Source organism: Poromitra crassiceps (genome assembly GCF_964638095.1).
Source record: "Poromitra crassiceps genome assembly, chromosome: 6".
In the NCBI taxonomy this organism is placed as follows: domain Eukaryota; kingdom Metazoa; phylum Chordata; class Actinopteri; order Beryciformes; family Melamphaidae; genus Poromitra; species Poromitra crassiceps.
In genome coordinates, this window is record NC_139627.1 from 17,283,592 (window position 1) to 17,306,594 (window position 23,003).

Sequence of the window (23,003 nt, forward strand, 5' to 3'; positions counted from 1 at the left end):
ACGCAAAACAACGTTACCTTCTCTATCGGTGCATGCCGGTGAGCGGCCAACGACCGTGCCAGAGACAATACGGTGTTAAAATAAAATCCCCGGGTTCCTCCTCCATTAAAAGACATGATTAAATACGTTTAACTAGACTAAACAAGCATCTTCATTCAGTCGTCCCGAGGAAGAGGACAAATGACAACACACACTGACAACTACGGCAAGTGCAGGAGTCCAAACAGAGCACTGCAAGGTCATCGTCAAAAAAAGTCAAGAATCTCGCTTGCCAGACACTCATCTCCCTGTCACTGTCATTACCAATCTATGCACTAGAATCATGTAAGACGGTTTCTAATGGAAATAATAATAATAATAATAATAATAATAATAATAATAATAATAATAATAATATTAAGAAAGACACAAGTTCAGCAGTCCAAATCGTTTATTTGTGAGCATGTTAGTTCCACTCAGACTGAAGGCACAATACTGGGTTTAACTGCCGGAGCAAAAAACATGTAATTTGCTAATACGAAATATTCAATGTTGTGATTTTGTGGCAAAACAAGTTGCTTAATATTTTGCAATGCATGTAAATCTATGCTCTATTAATAAGCTACAAACTCCAGTCTACACATGGTATTAATGTTTCTGAGTGGAAGCAGTTGGCACATTGGATCCTCATTTGTTATCAAAGTATAGGCAATTAATGTTAAATAGATTAAAAATGTCAATCAGAAAACATGAATTATGAACTCTAAACGCAACTCCTTCTTCATGGAATGAGATGGAAGGCACCATTCACGGCATTTCTATGTAATAAATGCAAATAAAACACCAAGACAAGATCTGAAAAGATCAGAAATACCACAGACAACCCCTGGCATTAAACGTCTGGCACCATTGCACTGTGTGAACCGATCATATCGACATCAGACAACATTCAACTGAACATATCTACATCAGACAACATTCAACAGACATTCCTCTGTCTCATAAAAGTTTTTTAAATGAATCATACAACACATAGAGGCACTTTTATATCGCATCAACTTAATAGGTAATTTGATTTACAACATCTCTGCAACTTAAAAGGGATCCCACCTTAGACCTTCCCAGTCAGTTTAGTGGAAATGTCAATGGTAATTAGAAGAGGGGAACTCTGTACCCAACCTACAGTATCACCTTAACTCCAATATGCATTACTGTACAGTGGTAAATCTGATGACAAAATGACGTAAGGCCTTAGTTTTTGATTGCACTCCTTGATGTAATTCAGTTAATATGTAGCCTCTGCATGACATGACATCTGAATGAAAATACCAACAATTATACCGATACCAGGTACTGAATGGAATAATGGTCTCAAACTCTGTGAAAATCGTCATTTCCTAAATAATTACATCTACAAAAAAGCCTTTAGAATAATTATCTCTGTGATAATCTCTCTCATTTCAAGTATATATTTTTTTGTCTATTAGTCTACATCACATTACGTCGGGTTAAGTATTGGTTTCTCTTTGATTAAGTAAAGGTAAATGTAGAAAAACTGTAAATCTGTACATTTCCCAGCAGACCGGCAAATGTGGATAAAATGACCCGACCTAGTCTGTCTTCTCAAGCAGCGTGAAAATCATCAAACTAATCTGTGTTTTTAAAACCTTTGATGGGGGGGTAAATCAACATTCCACATTATATAATATATTTAAATATATATATATATATAATCAATAACAAATTTAGATAATGTAGCAGGGAAAACTGTCCCTGGCTGGATGCTACTGCATTCCTCGTGGGATCCATATATCGTTGTAGGCTTCAATAACAATAACTCCTCTCTAGCAAACATAAAAAAAATTGTCTTTTGAATCTCTTGTCTTGAAGCTTTATGTTGTGTGATTTTGTTTCACCATTATGTTTACATTTTGGTTGATTAATTAGCCTGAATTAAAACGACTAATCAAAAACAAATGTTTGTCATGTGGAATGTTGATTTTTCCATCAAGTTTTAAAAACACAAAGTAAATGTACAGATTTAGCGTTTTTCTACATTGACCTTAACGCATACATACAATGTGAGCATAAATGAGCTCAAAGCACTGTAGGTATAAAAGACACTTTTCTGTGCTGACAGTGTTCCCATTCTCTAGTCAAGCAGGTCTAGTCCTAAATCAATTCCTCGTTCTTCCCTGAGCTCTTAAGGAACTTGCTCTTTCTGGACTTTAAGAAGAGAGGGCAAGTGTAACATTAAGCGGTGGCGCTGAATTTCGTAGCCGTTTTGACACAGATCACCCTTACACTTGTAATAGCTGGGTTATAAATAAAATCTAAACCAGAGCAACCCCTTCCTTGACAGATAGAGGTAGATATTAGAACCTGGAAGCAGGGTGGAAGGGGCTGGTTTGGGACTTGGCCTGGTTAAGGTGTTGGATGGCCTGCCCTAGCGCTCCTGCTTGTGTGGCATTCGCTGGTGTGTCCATTTTAGTCCGTCTTCCAGACCTTGTTGAGGACCTTCACGACTTCCTCGTAGATGATGAAGACTATGGCCACGTCCATACACACCCGACCCAGCCGAGGCACAGTACCTTTGTAGAACCTGAGTGGGACAGAATGAAGAAACATGTGGATGCAAATTAACAAACTATATATAGAGTATTGGACAGCAGAGTCGCTTCCTATCATCTATCATAGTCTGAAAATAGTCTTCTCCCCTATTAATGAGACCCCGCGCCCCACAATCCTCATCTATTTGCTCCTGATCACGCTCCGGTATTGATCAAAAAAGAAAATGTTACTCTTCCTATCATACAGGGACACAGGAATATTTGCTATATCTATTGTTATGTTTGAGCTGTTTTAGCTGGGTAAGCATCTAGGAATAGGTTTTGATGTATCTCACTTTGTTGGTTTGCAAAAGTGTTAATGATTGCCAATACAAGCCACCAGACTCTAACATGAAGAACAACTTTACAGGCAGCCTTGCACGCACTGTAGATTTTTAATATCAAATTACCTAAAAGGGAGATGTGATTTTTCAACAGTCTGTTCTACCTACTGTGTAAACACCCATCCTAAATAACTTCTTAATCTACAACACATTGAGACAATATGTTCATCAGTTCTCTCAGTATTGTGTTAAAGCATGACATCCTACAGTCAGTCATAGTGATTTCAGACTGTTATTATTTTTCATTTTTAACATATCAACCAGAACTGGGATGTGCAGCGGGTGATGCAGCATAGTTGATCATTGCTTCATGAAACCAAGTATGAAAATGGGAAAGCACCACAGCACTCTAATGCACCAAACTAATCTAAATGGTTTTGTGAAAATCAGGTAGTAATCAAGAAAATAATCACAATAAGGCAGGAAATGGAAAGTATCACTTCCTTTCATTTGTGACTATTTGTGCTTCTGAGCCAAAGATTAGTGAGTTGGCCACAAATAATGGAGCAAAATGTTGATATGAGGGCAAATCTAACTGTAGGCCAAACTCAGCCCATATACCCAGGTGTCTTTTCTGGACCGTTAAACTCACACTTCAAACTTCATTACTTTTACTTCCTGTGAATCAGCAAATTAGTTTAGTGGTGACTTCCTGTACCAGGGGCGCACATAAAAATACCTACCAATAAAACTACACCACACCCATTTTTGAACAATCCCACCGCTCACATCAATTAAACGGTCTCTCTCCCCAGACTCAAATATTACGTTGAATCGCTGCTCTCCGCATACTACATAAGTGAGTCTGTGCCAGTTAACAGCCACTGCTGGTTTTGAAGGCGTGTTGAAATTGAATGAGTGACAGGTCGTAGCACCGATGAGAGAGCGGTTCGAAAAATGGGCTGCGCCTCCCGTGTTGTCTGATCGCAAAGTCGTTACTGATCGGAGAGGACTGAAGCCATCACTGGCATATGACTGGCCAAGTGAACGGTTCCCAGCCCTCTGAGGGAAAGTGTCCCAGACCCAGAGAGAGCTAAGAACTCTCATGGGTCTGGCGTTGAGACTACTCTCCCCCTAACTGATATCTGATTGGTTTAGACCTATGAATGCTCCCTTCCTGCGTTATGTCCCACCCCAATATCCTGTTTCAACAGGAAATACATCACATTAAGCTTAAGGAAACAAGATCCTCTCAAAATGTGTTTTCATAGTGATTAAGATTATTATGCATATGCAATTATATGCATATGAACTTACGCCACGGGTCCCTCATGCTTCATGATCTTCATCGCACAGTCCAGTGTGCTTTTGTACTTGTGAGCTTCGAGACCCTGTTGGGAAAAAAAAACGGTCAGTTTCAAGGTAGACATTGTGTTCAGGGTCGGAGATGATTCAACAAACATCTTACCTGCATTCTGGTCTTTATAACATCCAGAGGAGTGTTTCCAAACACACTGGCAGCTCCAGCAATGGCTCCAAACAATCCAGTTATCAGAGGGTTAATGGCTTTGTTGGGGTCATCACCTTGGTCGTTCCAAAGAGGAGCACTGATGTTGAGATGCATTATTGATCGTACACACTCACCAAGCACTTTATTAGGAACACCTGTACACCTGCTTATTCATGCAATTATCCTATCAGCCAATCATGTGGCAGCAGTGTGATGTATATAAGACCATGCAGACACAGGTGAGCAGCTTCAGTTGATAATATCACATCAAACATCAGAATGGGGGGAAAATGTGATGTCAGTGACTTTGAGCGAGGCAGGCCTGTTGGTGCCAGACGGGCTGCTTTGACTATTTCTCAAACTGCTGATCTCCTGGGATTTTCACACTCAACAGTCTCTAGAGCAGGGGTGTCAAACATACGGCCCAGGGGCCAGAACCGGCCCACCCGAGGGTTTAATCCGGCCCACAGGATGACTTTGCAAAGTGTGAAAATTGCACTGAGAAGTCCTTCAATCTAATGTGATGCACTTGTGAAGGCTAAGCGGTACAGAGTTTCAGGTATTCGTGTTTTCTGTATTCATCGCTAAATGGTAAACTATTTTTATTACCCTTGAATGTAGAGCATAGTTGCCATCAATTGTATTTTGTTTGATAGGCCTACTGTACATGGTAGCTGAGATAACCCTGTGAAAACGTGCTCTTAAAATGTAGGCTGCCTGTAATTCTTTACACTATAAAAGAAATGAGAAACTGTTGAGGTGTTGTTATTTATAGGTTGTTGTTGTTGTTATTATGCATTGATTTTCTTTGTCTGGCCCACTTGAGACCAAACTGGGTCGCATGTGGCCCATGAACTCAATGAGTTTGACAGCCCTGCTCTAGAGGTTATACAGAATGGTGCAAAGAACATTCAGTGAGCAGCAGTTCTGTGGACGGAAGCGCCTTGTTGAGAGAGGTCAGAGGAGAATGGCCAGACTGGTTGGAGCTGACAGAAAGGCAGCAGTAAAGCGCAAATGATGCTCGAGCGAAATCGGCAGCGCTGACTGCGCCGAGGGGGTCGCCGCAGCTGGGCGTCCTATCGGCGCAGCTCGGCGTAGGGGGCGTGCAGCTCCTCGAAAATGTCACTCTGCGCCGTCAACTCCTTGTTGTGAGGAATGAGGGAAATGCCATTTCCTCATTTAAAGGGGGACTAAACCCCCAGATATGTATCAGAACAGTGATTTGAAAATACCTATGGAAAAAACCAAGAAATGACATATGCTCTTGTCTATACTATACTCTTTGGCTGTGTTCAAGTCAGGATTTTTTTTCGGAAATCGACGCCATTACAGTTTGCCTACCGCCTCAAAAATAATTTATTTGAGAGGGGCAATATCTTTATAAATATCAACAACTAGCCAACGCTGGTGGCCTGTATGGAAAGAGCGTTGCTCAAAATGGTTGAAAGTTATATCAATTTGGTAATTCAGTGGCAAACTAGAAATTTAATTATTTTTCTCGATGTGTGTGTATGTGGCGTCTGTATCTATCGCTATTGAGCAAAGTGAGGCGAGGCTCGTTACCGCAGCACACCGCACAATAGGACAAACCCCCCGCTCTGGGGTAACACAATGCGAGATTTCTCCACGTCATTCCCTCGTCTAACTAGCGATAAACCGTGCCATGAAATCCGTTTTTAATTTGCGTTTTGGGGCTTTTCGTGATTCTTGTTAAAAGCTACAGCACCTCTGATTTTTCCTCTCAGGGCGCAGCGCAGGGCAGAGGTGCAGAGCTCTTCTCCTCCTCAGTCAGCCCATTCAGTCTGTCCAAACTCAATACCGATCTAATCTCTCAGTAGGAGATGCAGGGAAATATATTTTAGTAGCCGATGTGTTTAGAGCAGCGTTGTCACGTTGTCACGTCGTAGTATAGCGTTATATTTTACATGTGTGCTAAACTGCGATGAGATTTGTTTGCGGAAATGTCAGACTGAACTTCTCATCCCCATGCAAAAGCCCCCACTTGAGGCAGAGCACTGCTGCTGCTGCGCGCGCCCCCGCTTGGGGCTCGTGCATGAGGATACAGTACGACTCTCTCCCGCCTGACTGGCCGCGAGAGAGTGCTTCCAACTCGGACTGATAATATAAACATCATCACTTGAGCTTATCCAGGTAAGATATTAATAAAGTAATGACACATTCAGCAGGAAACTAACTATAATTAAGACATGTGCCAACTTTGACGACGTTTGGTTCAGTATTTTAAGAGCAAACTTCCTGAAAAGTTGCTGTTTTGGAGATTTATAAAAGGTTGGGAATGATTTTACAGCAACACAATGCCATGTCCTTCCTTTTATGATTATAGTGGCGTTTATTGATAGTATTGTGTTACATAGGAGTTGGTAGGAAAATAACAGGCGATTGTAATAAATTAACAGGTCAAGTGACATCATGGGAATAGGCTTGGAGTTGTGAGGAGCCGAAAGGGTACAGGGGGGGTAGGGGAGTAACTATCTTGAAATCTCATAGTCTTTGGTTCATGGTGACGTCACGACGTGTCAAATATCCCATTCATTTGAGGGCCAAAAAAAAGCAGTGTTCCACCCTTAGAGGGCGCTTATGCCAGGTATGCTGCTGAAAAATGATACAAATGGTAAAATGGCAACAGTTTGGTGTCAAATGTGGAAATTTTGACCAGAATTCTTCACACATCACCCCCAAAGTCATATATATTGGTTAAAAGCTGAAAAAAAGTGTTTTGGGGTTTAGTTACACTTTAAAGTGCTTGTCCCTCAGCCTTCTGCAGGCTCACCGGAATGAGTTTTGAAATGGAGGGACAATAAAATGTCCCCCCACTGACATGATTGCAAGTTCTTGGTAAAAGACACGATAATGTTTTGGACGAGTTACGTTACGAGTATGCACAGTCTCGCTGTCACCGCTCGGCGGCAGGTTCGCGCTCCGCGTTACCTCCGGCTTGGCGTTCCTGCAGACGCAATTGGGTTGGGGGGGATGCAGTAGTGACTCAGGTCGCTTTCACATATAAGCTGGTGGACTCTGTGCGATTCGGGGGGATGTCATGTCATCGACACGGTCACTCGTCTATTGGACAGAATAGAGAGGGGAAATCTCTCCTCTTCTGCCTCCTTGCCTGCTGAGGGCTGACTGAACAACACAAGTGAATCTGTGAAACACAACCCATAGAGAAACACCACCTTTATGCAATCTTGGGATTTCTGGTTTTACTTTGGTGTTACTATCAAATAAATATTTTGCAAGAATGCGCCCAATATGAGCAGCAGATGACTGAGGCAGCGAACTGTTGGGTCCAACATCATTCTGCAGATGAGACGAGACGAGGGAGGCAGCGTGGTGCGCACCGACCCGTGTGTGTGTGTGTGTGTGTGTGTGTGTGTGTGCGCGCCGCAGTGTTTGTTTTGCTTCCTTCTACCACCTTCTACTCATGATGCACTGCCTTTCCTATACTTGTGTTTGGTTCGGTTTGCTTTCACACCACAAACGAACCGCACTAGAGTTCACTTGCAAACGAACCGAGACCCAAGTTTTCAAGCGGACCAGAGTTCGCTCGTTTGTTTCCGCAACAGAGTTCGTTTGCGCTTTCACACCACCCCAAACGAAGCGCACTATCCGAGGAAACGAACTCTGTCGCGGTTAAAGCGGACCAAACAGCTTATATGTGAAAGCGACCTGAGATAACCTCTTTACACCTGTGGTGAGCAGAAAGCATCTAAGAGTGCGCAACATGTCCAACCTGGAGGCAGATGTCACTTTGGTAGCCGGTTGACACTGAGCTGAAAGCTGATGCCTGATACCTACGCATATTAGTAAAGCCTTCCTAATAAAGTGCTTGGTGGGTGTTTGTTGAATAGAAAGCATGGAAACACACATACAATCACACACCTTTGTACCAGTTCCTCATGGAAGTCATGACATAGAAGCGGATAGCCTGGTTGGAGCCTTGTTTCAGTACTGTGGCTGTTAGGCCTTGGTAAGTCCCCTTCAGTCCTGATGATACATCAGCAATATCATGTCAGAGAGTTCAGAATACCAGCAGGTGGCACTACAATACTAGTACAAACTGTGCACAAATGAAGAGATCGGCCCTTCTTACCTTGAGTTCTAACAATCTCCCTCACCCCATGGAAGAATCCCTTGTACTTTGGGTTTGCTGATGTCTGGTCATGGATGAATTTGACCTAAAACAGCATCATAACAATAATAAACACCATACTTAACTGTAGCTGTATGCCAAAATACAACGTGCTGTCAGATAACCAGGACATAAAGAAAGCCTTAAATCTGAAGTACACAGGGTTGTGAAGACATTGAAAGTTGCGCTGCAATGTGCAGAACAGAGCATGTGAGCGGAGCGGAGCATGGATCGAGCGGGGAGCGGAGCGGGGGGATTCTGGCTTGAGCGGTGAGCGAGGACCAGAGCGGTACCGGAGCGAAAGTTGGAGCGGCACCGATCACCCGCTCAGTCCCGCTCCAGTTTCGATCACAACATGTTCGAACCAGAATACGTCGGTCCATGGCCATGTGCACGCCTACTATTTTCTTGCCAGCTGCAGCGAGACGAGAAGGAAGAGAAACGAACATGCAGCCGACTCTAGCCGAGCTGATGTTATTTGTAGTGAGCAATGCCCATTGCCCAGGCGTTTAAACACAAATTAAAACACCCTGGCCTCTTTTTCTTTTCTCTTCTTTTGAGCGGAGTGGAGCGGTGAGTGCAAGCGGGTGAAATCTGTATGGAGCGGGGAGCGGTCTGGAGTGGAGCGGCCGGGAGCGGCCTTGAGCGCTGGAGCGGGTGGACAGGGCCGCTCCGGGAGCGAGGAGCGGTAATTATCACCGCTCCGCTCCGCTCACATGCTCTGGTGCAGAATGACTTAATAATTGACTTGTGTGGTAATTAACAGTAAAGGAGTTTTGAGTTCAGAGACTGTGGCGGGATAAGACCTCTCATCTGTACAAAGTCATCTGCAAAATCGAGCAATTTATCGGATGAGTGGCTGAAGGGACATTTGTAAGGGACAACTATTTTGAACATGATAGACAAGTCAGACTTTACCTTGACAGTCTCCATGGGACAGACCACAACCACAGCCTCTGCCACTCCAGCCCCAAGACCACAGAGGAGCCCTTGTGTGCTGTCTAGTCTGCCATTCTCATCACGCATCTTGTTACTAAGTAACTCGAAAACCCCAAATCTGTGATAAAGATGGATGAAAAAAGATGGTTAGTGGGGGAAAAAGGGCTTGCAACTCAATTTTCTGCTCCCGAAAAAGTAACATTTATTTGGACAGACAACGTTTTAATCCTGAAGTGCATCTTCGTCAGGTCACATCGTCATGTTGACCCGCTGAAGATCGACTTCAGGGTCGAAACCTTGTCTGTCTAAATAAATGTTACTTTTTTGGGAGCAGAAAATTGAGTTGCGAGTTGCAAGTCCTATTTTGATACTTAGAAAAAAGAGGGTTAACATGACAACTCATGTCATGTTTAAGAATAGAGGACAGAGGGCGTCCGGGTAGTGTAGCCAAGGCCGGATTAACCATAGGGCAACCGGGGCAGGTGCCCCGGGGCCCTCGGGGTGAAGGGGCCCTCAATTTTTTTTTTTTTTTTGGTCGGGCTCATGTTGGGCTCCACAGAACTATGCCACAAATCTAAGACCAATCAGGACAAAATAAAATGTGTTTCCAAGAAGATTAAGTCTGATGATTTAGTCTCATTGGATGCCTGTGGGCAAGTGGTGACCAGGGGCGCGGGAAGTGGGGGTGCTTGTGGTGCTGAGGCACCCTCTGCTGTTTTGTATTGGAAATGTAATGTCAATTATCTTTTCATCATTGTAAAGCCACAGCACAGTGAAGAGGATATTAATGTGAAGATTAGCCTCTTCCTTTTGCTCTCAGAGTGCATCAGATTCATGCATTTTACTTTAAAATGTACAAAATTTCTTTGTCCAGGGGGGTCACAGCCCCCCCTAGAATCCCCCCAGTCAGACTAATATCTTTATCCTGCTGGTGCTACCTCTTTGCAAAGCCTAGAATCGCCTATGAGTGAGTGAGAAACTAAATCTCAGAAACGGAATAATAACATAACAGTATAATACTAATGTTAATTTAAAATGAGATATTCCTCTAAATATGCCGAAAAAACATCCAAACATCCGGACGATGGGTAGGGGGGCCCCGGGGAGCTTCAGTGCCCCGGGGCCCCTGGGGGTGTTAATCTGGCTCTGAGTGTAGCGGTAGATTCCCTGCCTACCAACACGAGGGTCACAGGTTCGTATCCACGTGTTACCTCCGGCTTGGTCGGGCGATCATACAGGCACAATTGGCTGTATGGTCATATGGCTGTAGGGCAGCATGGGGATAAATTGTCCAAGTATAATGGGGGAGAATCTGAAAAAAAAAAATAATAATAATAATAAATAATAATAGAGGACAGAGAATTGGCTGTGCACAAGTAACGGATATATACATATAACAACTGGGCAAGAAAAAGATGGATACCTGAAAAAGATTGTTGTGATATGGGTGTAAGTCAAGTCAGTTATGTTAGAAGTAAAAGTGAATGAGGTAAGTTTGAGGAAAGTCCTCTATATTATCAAAGTGAATAACATGCAATTGTAAAAGCGCCGTGGCTGGGTTGGAATCTGACCCTTGTCCCTTTGTTACATGTTGTCACCCCCCCCCTCTCTCTCTCTCTCTCTCTCTCTCTCTCTCTCTCTCTCTCTCTCTCTCTCCTATCTACAATAAAGACAAACATGAAAATGTGGTGGGAGGGAGTAAGGTATGTGTTGCGGGGAGTACCTGACAGCTGCTTTTGGGACAGAGCCATAGACAAGTGAGCTGAGGCCCCTGTAAAGACCCCTCACCCCATGACCATCCACTGTCTGCTTCACACAGTCACCTGTAGGAGAGGGAGACAAACACAATACATGAGATGAGATGAAAAGAACAGAACAGTTAGACGAAAAAGAGGCAAACTGAACAAAACATTAGCTCCTGTCAAAAAGAAGAATATTACACTGCTCCAAGAAAGGCTGTTGCTAGATTAACTTCATTAATAGCTGTACTGCTGGGAAATTTGATATATCTATATTTTTTTAATCTACGGTACAGTATGTACTGTATTCTCTTTTGCAGCCCAAATCGCAGGTCTTCACAGCAGACAAACATAATCTATGCCAAAGTTCACCGGCTTTCATCAAACAGGTGAGAGCAACGGAGGAACTTCCTGAATACACATTGGCTCGTTCAAGCTATACGTTTGCTCTTGTGCACGTGTCCGCACGTAGGGACTGTTACTCAAGCAGAACGGATCGACTGCTGTAATCTAAAGGCTTCTATAGTGTCAGTCAACCGCCAATCAGATCCCCAGGACCTGTAGACACCACCAATTATATTCAAGGCTGTTGTAATTTCATCATTCATTTCCAAACGTTTTCATCACTCATTAACACATGTGGACATATGCAAACTAAACTACAGTAAGTTAGACTCTAATAATAATTACCCAACACTGCTGGTTAATAATGAACAATACAACCATCTGTTTATAAGCAAGTGGTGACTCTGTGGTGCAGTACACACTCACACTTTGTTTGTTCGCTCAGATTTGTCCACAAAAGCCGATAACATTTGGAACTTGAGAGCAGCAAAAGACATGAATGCACTATTTTCACTGGTCTCAACTCAAAATTCTTACGTGTATTTCAAATTAAATTAATTACGCCATCACAATCGCTAGCCATCATAATACATACACTGTTTTTAATGCATTTTTCTGGTTGATCCATCAGAATGTTGTGGTTTTGCTGTGCGAGTGACAGGTGACAGTCCACTGTCCGTCCGTTTTCAAATTCACAAACTTGTGGGAGCCCTGACACAGTGAAGTCAATAGAGAGGCAAAGTGAACGTCACTTCCTGCTTCAGCACTGTACCAGAGATTTTCTTACGCAATTTATTTTCCCATAGACATTTTGTAAAATGCTTATAAAAATAGTTGTATTTAGTCAAACCCAATGGTTCAGCTATATTTAGAATCTGGAGAGATCATAGAACATTTCACTCGGACCAAAACTTGAATAAAATAAAAAAACATTGAAAAAATATTTTCTTTAAACCCGCATTTTTTTACGTTTTGGTCCGAGTGAAATGTTATGCGATCTCTCCTGTTTCTAAATATATCTGTACCATTTGGTTTGAACAAGGAAAACTATTTATATAAGCATTTTATCAAATGTCTATGGGAAAATAAATGGCGGATGAAAATCTCTGGCACAGTGCTGAAGCAGGAAGTGACGTTCCACTTTGGCTCTCTATAGTACTGGTGATAACTCAATCAGACGATCTCCAATCCATTCATCATTCTGATAGTCATCAGTATTATAATAACTACAAAATAAGTCATAGTTAATATGACAGATGTTAACCAAAAGACTCACCGATGCCTCTGTATTTGGGGGGGTTGGCCTTCTCATCTAGCTGCAGCTGTGTTTTGACGTACTCTGTGGGGAAGGTGATGCAGATCTCGATGCCTCCTGCAATCCCACCTGGAACATCACAAGAACAGCCGGTCAAGCTCACACTCACTTGGCCACATGAGCAAGTGCCAGGAAACATTGAGTGAAAAGTTTTCTGTCAACACTGCACAAGTGCATTTTCAAGCCCTGCTAGAAACTACTGTATCTAGAATCAATGACTGATTATACAAACTATCTGTCTCTCCTTTAGTCTAGTTCAAAATCTATTTGCTATTCTGGTCTGTCTGGTAGACTTCAGCAGAAAAAAGCCAATACCTGAAAATGTCTGTTTATTTTAAACAAAGACATTTTGTATTTTGTGGTTTTCATAGGCCAAGTTGCTAACTAAATTTGTATCGTGATAGCTCATAACTTAATTCCACAATTTGACTGAAGAAAGTATTTTTACATGTTATTACCAGTCAGCATTTCTGTACTTCCATCTACAATATAGGCTGGCTCCACCTTAAAAAACCAGGGTGTCACACATCTGGCGTTCAACAGCAAATAGAAACAGGGCAGCTGATTGGCTGCGCTGATGTTAGTGTGATTCTGCCCACATGATAGTCCCCTTGGTCCTGCTCCAGCCCAGGGGGTGTGTGGCTTTCAAAACACCCACAGTGACACAGGCCTACAGATCCTGCTCCCACTACACAAAGCCCATGTGAAATGCATCAGAAGTACAGTACGCACCAGATGCAAAAGTTTTTGAAGTTTGACAAACCTACCACTACTTTTGATTAGGGCTGTGCAGTTAATCGAAAACAAGATAATCGAGATAAAAACAATTATTATATATTATTTAATTTAGTTGGGCTATTTATGATTTTTTCTTTGTTTTTCAGTTAAATTGTATTAAAAATTTAAAAGAAATTCGGTATTAAAAAGACACGTTTTTTCAAGTTCAATAAATGCAGGATGTTGCCAAAGTAAACGCGTTTACTACCTAATCGTAATCTCAATATCAGTCAAAATAATCGTGATTATGATTTTTGCCATAATCGAGCGGCCCTACTTTTGATGGTAGTGGTAAATATTCAAAGTGAAACTTTGAAGGCCGAAGAGGAGAACACTTCCATATGAACAGTCGTTGAATACAGATCAGTTGGTTCTAGGAGATGGCTGGTGGAAAAATATTATTTACACCAGCTAGGCTCCTCGTCATTAAGCTCCCATGCTCCGTAACCTACCACACACTGTCATGCAGGGCGCTCCCAACCCGAGTGTTTGCAGCCTACGCTCACACGTGCAAGGCCAGGCTCATAGTGCATGTACAATTACAGGTCAGTTTAGCATTCTTGTTCATAGCAGTTAGACAAACCAGTTTATTCACCCAGACACGTAGCATTTCTCCAGAGACTAACCAAATAGAGAGCCAAAGTGAACGTGACTTCCTGTCTATCTCTCTGTACCTGAACGGAGACGGCTGTTACTTTTTTGATCCCGTTTGAATTGTGCCACGGGGTACACGTTACATTTTGTCAATTTAAAAGATAACTGTGCGTGTCAAGAACATCGCAGTTTGTCGTAAAACTGTGGCACTATAAGTTATAAATCAGAAAGACTACGCACAACCAGTCGCGTAAGTGACGTCTCTCCCGCCAGTCCATGTCGTCGTTGATGGTGTGACGTATAATGTGCGACACGAGGACGTAGTCGATTGACGAAAGTAAACCTTACGTTTCAGTTTCAGGACAAACTGCCACTTTCTTGACATGCATAGTTATCTTTTAAATTGACAAAATGTAACATGTGTACCCCCGTGGCACAATTCAAACAGGATCAAAAAAGTAACGTCTGTCTCCGTTCACCATCGTATTTTTTCTGACGCTGGTACAGGGAGAAAGGCAGGAAGGGACGTTCACTTTGGCTCTCTATAGGAGCTATAAAAGTTATATAACAGTGCTGGTTTGGACACACACCAGCATGCCTTTCATTAGAAAATAGCTTTAGAGTTGTACCTACACATCAAGTACACATCACTCAACCAATCCACATCATCACCCTCAACCTCAAGCCTTCATTCAGTACCTGAGTGTCTTAAATGTCCTGGTATTCACGCTGGAAGGAAGAAATGCAGCCAGTTTATCAAGTCTAACATGTATGGACACTTGGCTAATGAGTTGTATGAGTGTGTGCTCAGGCTCATCAACTATTACTCTGAGTCTGAGACATAATTGCTTTTCGCAATAATTCTAATTTAAATGAAAGTAGTGGACGATTCTTAAGATTAAAGTTGTTAATGTTGGTCATGATTCAATAGGATCTCTTTGTAAAAGTGGGCCCATCTATTTTTTGCCCACTCACCCCATTTAAACAATACTGTATGTGAATTTTGTTCATACTGAGGCAGAACAATGCATGGTTTTGGACAGAATGATGAAAGCATATTCATAACGATTTCGATAAGTACTGTCTTTACCCCACACTGTAATAGTGTTCACTTCTTTTCTCAATGCTTTTGTCCTGCTCATTTCCTAAAGTGTTCTACCTGTAATCATTCCTTCACTGCTAACATGTTTTTGAATGAACATCCGGGCACTTCCACCTTTGTGATATCAGTGGGAAAATAGCATGTCAGATCCTGTTTCAGGGTGCTATCAGTGGGAAAATAGCATGTCAGATGCTGTTTCAGGGTGCTATCAGTGGGAAAATAGCATGTCAGATCCTGTTTCAGGGTGCTATCAGTGGGAAAATAGCATGTCAGATCCTGTTTCAGGGTGCTATCAGTGGGAAAATAGCATGTCAGATCCTGTTTCAGGGTGCTATCAGTGGGAAAATAGCATGTCAGATCCTGTTTCAGGGTGATATCAGTGGGAAAATAGCATGTCAGATCCTGTTTCAGGGTGATATCAGTGGGAAAATAGCATGTCAGATCCTGTTTCAGGGTGATATCAGTGGGAAAATAGCATGTCAGATCCTGTTTCAGGGTGCTATCAGTGGGAAAATAGCATGTCAGATCCTGTTTCAGGGTGATATCAGTGGGAAAATAGCATGTCAGATCCTGTTTCAGGGTGCTATCAGTGGGAAAATAGCATGTCAGATCCTGTTTCAGGGTGATATCAGTGGGAAAATAGCATGTCAGATCCTGTTTCAGGGTGCTATCAGTGGGAAAATAGCATGTCAGGTGCTGTTTCAGGGTGCTATCAGTGGGAAAATAGCATGTCAGATCCTGTTTCAGGGTGCTATCAGTGGGAAAATAGCATGTCAGATGCTGTTTCAGGGTGATATCAGTGGGAAAATAGCATGTCAGATCCTGTTTCAGGGTGATATCAGTGGGAAAATAGCATGTCAGATCCTGTTTCAGGGTGCTATCAGTGGGAAAATAGCATGTCAGATCCTGTTTCAGGGTGCTATCAGTGGGAAAATAGCATGTCAGATGCTGTTTCAGGGTGATATCAGTGGGAAAATAGCATGTCAGATCCTGTTTCAGGGTGCTATCAGTGGGAAAATAGCATGTCAGATGCTGTTTCAGGGTGCTATCAGTGGGAAAATAGCATGTCAGATCCTGTTTCAGGGTGCTATCAGTGGGAAAATAGCATGTCAGATGCTGTTTCAGGGTGATATCAGTGGGAAAATAGCATGTCAGATTCTGTTTCAGGGTGCTATCAGTGGGAAAATAGCATGTCAGATCCTGTTTCAGGGTGATATCAGTGGGAAAATAGCATGTCAGATCCTGTTTCAGGGTGATATCAGTGGGAAAATAGCATGTCAGATGCTGTTTCAGGGTGCTATCAGTGGGAAAATAGCATGTCAGATCCTGTTTCAGGGTGCTATCAGTGGGAAAATAGCATGTCAGATTCTGTTTCAGGGTGCTATCAGTGGGAAAATAGCATGTCAGATCCTGTTTCAGGGTGCTATCAGTGGGAAAATAGCATGTCAGATTCTGTTTCAGGGTGCTATCAGTGGGAAAATAGCATGTCAGATCCTGTTTCAGGGTGCTATCAGTGGGAAAATAGCATGTCAGATTCTGTTTCAGGGTGCTATCAGTGGGAAAATAGCATGTCAGATCCTGTTTCAGGGTGATATCAGTGGGAAAATAGCATGTCAGATCCTGTTTCAGGGTGATATCAGTGGGAAAATAGCATGTCAGATCCTGTTTCAGGGTGATATCAGTGGGAAAATAGCATGTCAGATGCTGTTTCAGGGTGCTATCAGTGGGAAAATAGCATGTCAGATCCTGTTTCAGGGTGCTATCAGTGGGAAAATAGCATGTCAGATCCTGTTTCAGGGTGATATCAGTGGGAAAATAGCATGTCAGATCCTGTTTCAGGGTGATATCAGTGGGAAAATAGCATGTCAGATCCTGTTTCAGGGTGATATCAGTGGGAAAATAGCATGTCAGATGCTGTTTCAGGGTGATATCAGTGGGAAAATAGCATGTCAGATTCTGTTTCAGGGTGATATCAGTGGGAAAATAGCATGTCAGATGCTGTTTCAGGGTGATATCAGTGGGAAAATAGCATGTCAGATTCTGTTTCAGGGTGATATCAGTGGGAAAATAGCATGTCAGATGCTGTTTCAGGGTGATATCAGTGGGAAAATAGCATGTCAGATGCTGTTTCAGGGTGCTATCAGTGGGAAAATAGCATGTCAGATCCTGTTTCAGGGTGATATCAGTGGGAAAATAGCATGTCAGATCCTGTTTCAGGGTGCTATCAGTGGGAAAATAGCATGTCAGATCCTGTTTCAGGGTGATATCAGTGGGAAAATAGCATGTCAGATCCTGTTTCAGGGTGATATCAGTGGGAAAATAGCATGTCAGATCCTGTTTCAGGGTGATATCAGTGGGAAAATAGCATGTCAGATGCTGTTTCAGGGTGATATCAGTGGGAAAATAGCATGTCAGATTCTGTTTCAGGGTGATATCAGTGGGAAAATAGCATGTCAGATGCTGTTTCAGGGTGATATCAGTGGGAAAATAGCATGTCAGATTCTGTTTCAGGGTGATATCAGTGGGAAAATAGCATGTCAGATCCTGTTTCAGGGTGATATCAGTGGGAAAATAGCATGTCAGATGCTGTTTCAGGGTGCTATCAGTGGGAAAATAGCATGTCAGATCCCGTTTCAGGGTGCTATCAGTGGGAAAATAGCATGTCAGATCCTGTTTCAGGGTGATATCAGTGGGAAAATAGCATGTCAGATCCTGTTTCAGGGTGATATCAGTGGGAAAATAGCATGTCAGATCCTGTTTCAGGGTGATATCAGTGGGAAAATAGCATGTCAGATCCTGTTTCAGGGTGCTATCAGTGGGAAAATAGCATGTCAGATGCTGTTTCAGGGTGATATCAGTGGGAAAATAGCATGTCAGATGCTGTTTCAGGGTGATATCAGTGGGAAAATAGCATGTCAGATGCTGTTTCAGGGTGCTATCAGTGGGAAAATAGCATGTCAGATCCTGTTTCAGGGTGATATCAGTGGGAAAATAGCATGTCAGATCCTGTTTCAGGGTGATATCAGTGGGAAAATAGCATGTCAGATGCTGTTTCAGGGTGATATCAGTGGGAAAATAGCATGTCAGATCCTGTTTCAGGGTGATATCAGTGGGAAAATAGCATGTCAGATGCTGTTTCAGGGTGCTATCAGTGGGGAAAATAGCATGTCAGATCCTGTTTCAGGGTGCTATCAGTGGGAAAATAGCATGTCAGATGCTGTTTCAGGGTGCTATCAGTGGGAAAATAGCATGTCAGATCCTGTTTCAGGGTGATATCAGTGGGAAAATAGCATGTCAGATCCTGTTTCAGGGTGATATCAGTGGGAAAATAGCATGTCAGATCCTGTTTCAGGGTGCTATCAGTGGGAAAATAGCATGTCAGGTGCTGTTTCAGGGGAGCTAATAGTTATTTTTATAAGACCTTGGCATGTGGCTGATGGTGTCATTCTTTTGCAACCACTGCATGACAACTTGTGCCAGCTCAGTGGCCTTGTGGTCTGAGTGTCCGCCCTGAGACTGGGAGGTTGTGAGTTCGATCCCCGGCCGAGTCATACCAAAGACTATAAAAATGGGACCCATTTGCCTCCCTGCTTGGCACTCAGCATCAAAGGGTTGGAATTGGGGGGTTAGATCACCATATGATTCCCGAGCGCGGCGCACGCTGCCGCTCACCGCTCCCCCAGGGGATGGGTCAAATGCTGAGAACAAATTTCACACATAGTGGGACTTTACCTTTGCCTAGTCTTCCCTGTTAGACGGCATTTCTATCAAGGTAGACATCAACAATGATGTTGTGCTTATAGAATAGAATTTGCCCATACATCTCATGCTTACCAATCTCTATATCCTACCTACTACTTCTCTATACCACATTTCATAGAGATTTTTCTACGATCAAATCAAAAGTAGCCTGGAATACTATCTTGGTCATGTGCCCCTGTATAAAGAGGTCGTGGGGGGAGCTAGGGGCAGTGGGGACAGGCAGGTGTGTTGTAACCCAGAGGTGAATGTGTGCAGCGTGTACTGTAGCTGACTGAGCAATGTGCTTTGTCATCATGGCTCATGGAAATGAACAGAAAGAGAGACCCTTCGGAGCATGCATTAAGGGCACTGGGTGGTCACTGGAAAACACCAACATATACAGATCCTTTCCCAAAAATTTGAATATCATGGAAAAGTTCTTTTTTTCCATAAGTCCTTTCAAAACGTGAAACTTTCATAGATTATAGATTCATTACACACAAAGTGAAATATTTCTAGCCTTTATTTGTTTCATTTTTCATAATTTTGGCCTACAGCTCCAGAAAACCCCCAAAACAGTATTTCAAGAAATTAGAATAGTGTGAAGAAAATCAGCAGTTACTTCTCAGTTATGACTGACTTCAGCCTCAGTTCACTCCATCTGAATCTCCGCCAAATTTTTTAATCGTCTTCGCTCGACAATCCGCTGAAGCCCACGGTCATCCATGGTATTTCCATGATATTCTAATTTTTTGGAAAGGATCTGTATATATATATATATATATATATATATATATATATATATATATAAAAAACTTTTCTTTGAAGATTAGCGTTTAATGAAAGAAATAATGACATATATCCTTTGTTGCATCGTATTGATGTCACAATGTTGCCACATGCCAGTAATTGGCTTGTAGTAAATGCTTGCCTTGCAAGTTCTTATGTGAAATGTTTCAACATCTGTCACTGATTGATTAACGAGAAGACGGGTCAGCAGCAATATCCCCAGTGACCAAAACAAGAGGGAGTTCAATGTAATATTTGGACGTCGTCTGCGTGCGTGCAGTGAGTCGCAAGAGTTTGTTAAACAAAAATAGTCGGCTAAACGGCGGGGCATTAGACTAGCCTGATATATATTTTCAAATATCTGAATTCTTCAAAAGCAAACAGCCTAAAAGTGATGGACCCACCACTGTTCAATGAGTGCTGCAGAACCTACAGAACTGCTGTATAACCTACAGAACCTACATATTCTTACTGTCAGTCATCATGGTGTGGCTGGGCTATGGTGTGTTCAGTTAGTTTTAATTTCACTGTGCAGCTGCGCTTGTCTCAGTGTGTGTCTGTCTGTCCGTCTGTCTGTCTGTCTGTCTGTCTGTCTGTCTGTCTGTCTGTCTGTGTGTGTGTGTGTGTGTGTGTGTGTGTGTGTGTGTGTGTGTGTGTGGTCCTAAGACAAGTGCTGACCATGGTGTTGACTTCATATAATGATGATGTTGATTTAGACTTGTGGCAGGATGTGTTTTGGTTGTGGACTGGATGTTTATCGTTCAGTTCATGTGTAAATAGGCCTGGCCTGTTGTGTGTGTGAATTTTAGTGTCGGATCTGAGGGGTTAATCTGAGCATGTGTATCTCAATATGTGCATGTTCATCATACATGTATGGCAGTGTTTGGAGACTAAAAAACGTGTTCTGTATGTCACACAATACATACATCTTACATCAGTAATATAGACCTGCAGCTGTTTCAATGAATATGAATGAATGAATATATATAGTCTCGTGGGAGAGTGGTTGGGGGTGGAGTTAACAGGTTTCCACCCATTAACGTTACTGGTGAGAGGAGTGGACAAAACGTCAAGAACTTTGAGAGCGATTTTCTCCGAATGTTGATTTTAGGTGTACCAACATTCAAATAGTCTATGACACATCACTTTAGCTCACACACAGTGTAGTTGCTAATATTCTGCCCTAAGCTTGGTCTAAAACAGTGATAGGCCTACTCAACCCGAGGCTCTAGCTACATGTCGCTCCTTTATGGGTAGTTGTGGCTCTTTTAATTACTACTTAAAATAAAGAAATAAAGAAATAAAGAAATAAAGAAATAAAGAAATAAATAGATAAATAAAGAAATAAAGAAATTAAAATCTAATAAAAATAATGGGAGGAAATTGACTTTTTTTGCGAAGCTTTTTTTTTGGGGGGGGGGGGGGGGTCTTTTTGTCAGTGTGGCTCCTGAGTAGGGCAAGGTTGAGTACCACCGGTCTAAAATTACAGCTGTGGCTGTGGTTCAAAAACAGGCATTTGCCCTCTAGTTCCTACTTTAACCCCTAGGTGTTTTCCAGGATGATGAAGCTTTGCCGTGTAGGAGGGCGAACTGTCTGTCAGCCGTGTTGCCAGATCTCGTGAGAGAAACAAGCGGTCTTCTCTCTCACGAGATCTGGCAACATCCCCCTCCTGCAAAGTTATTATGCTAACAACAAAAACCTCTCCTCGGCTCCTATGGATGAAAGACCGCAGGCTTTCAGAGAATAGTGTTATTGTTGTAGAGTGGCTACCACACACCTCTCCAGGCGTTTGACACGCGTCGAACGTTAGTCTTCTAACTTGTAAACAAATACAAACACCCCTCTCTCCTGCATGGTCTCACCGAAACAAGTGGTGCTAGTACTGGGAAATCTTGCTTACCTGCCAGAATAGCTTTGCCGGGGTGCGTTAGCTTGGCTTTCCCCGCCGGGGCTGCAGCAGCGGCCAGACACTGCGGTCTGCGGAACGGGCTCACAAACGGAGGGGCTCCCGACATGCTCGCGGTAGCCTAGCCGAACTTATTATTGAGTCACACACGGTCGAGCTCGAGCTATGCCGCAGACCAAGCCAGCCTTCAAGCCGTGCGCACTCTGGTGCTGTGGTCGCCGTGTGGTCACATACAAGAGGCCAGGCAGGGTGGACCATTGGACTTAGTTGGTACTGATTGAAGCTGATAATGTCTGTGTACTTTTGACAGTCAAGTTCCCTCTCGCGCCCCGGCGGCTGGCGGCCCAGATGCTGATAGTGGCGTGTGCGCGCGCAGGGCGGGGCGCGCGACACTTTCCCCCATCACGGAAAACGCCATCACAAGATTTAAGGAGGACCGGAATAATGATAATAAGGGTGTTAATTGGGTCTCAACTAGGGTTAATTATTATCATTATCATAAGCCAGAAACACAAAGGGGGAGCCCATGCATTTTGAGGGCCTATGATCAATAGCCTATCAATCACATCTACTATTAGTGCAATAATAGAATACATTATGTTTCAATCCCATCACAAAAACATTACAACCAACCAGTAAGGAGCGGAATGGTGTGCCCCTAAACACTGGCCATATCAGAACTGCCAGGACATTGTGGAGTGAGGGTGAAAAAGATAGGGAAGGGGATATTTTTTCAATAGTTTCCCAAAAATATGGACCTGTGAGTTTGAAATGTGGTTAATGACTGGATGTGGAAAAGGGAAATAGCCCTGCCAGCCAAAGTGAAGCCAGCAGTCAGAAATTGGAGTAGCCTAATGTTTAATGCTGAATTAATTTAATGTTCAGCAGGTGAATAGAGTGGTGCAGTCTTGCTTCTTTCCGTTGAGACTGAGCCATATTAAAAATCGGTATAATTTAGTAACCTAGAGAAAGTCATCTATGCCTTTGTCTCCTCATAGACTGGCTGGCATCAATCTCAGTCTCATCTCAAGCATGTAGCCTACAGAATGCAGCAGATTAAGGATTCAACTAATAGAATTAAAGCATGGATAGGCCTGGCTCCCAGTTATATCACAGACATTTTAACCCATATGAGCTAGTGTGCATCCTCGTTCCGAGGTCCAAAGGTGGGCTTTTGCAATCAGGCCCCTTTGGCTCGGGAACAAGCATGGGGGAGCTAGTCTA

General features: G+C 42.8%; 1 protein-coding gene across 1 annotated transcript; it reads right to left on the bottom strand.

Annotated features, from left to right (window-relative positions):
- Positions 1-422: 422 nt before the first annotated feature.
- slc25a1b (slc25a1 solute carrier family 25 member 1b) lies at positions 423-22,110 on the bottom strand. The gene is made up of 9 exons (XM_083638001.1): positions 21,774-22,110; positions 12,832-12,939; positions 11,195-11,294; positions 9,451-9,589; positions 8,494-8,578; positions 8,283-8,387; positions 4,341-4,456; positions 4,190-4,263; positions 423-2,581 (listed from the first exon to the last, which is right to left on the bottom strand). Exons 1-9 carry the CDS (start codon positions 21,886-21,888, stop codon positions 2,467-2,469), a joined length of 957 nt encoding a protein of 318 aa, XP_083494127.1. The 5' UTR covers positions 21,889-22,110; the 3' UTR covers positions 423-2,466.
- Between the last annotated feature and the right edge of the window lie 893 nt (positions 22,111-23,003).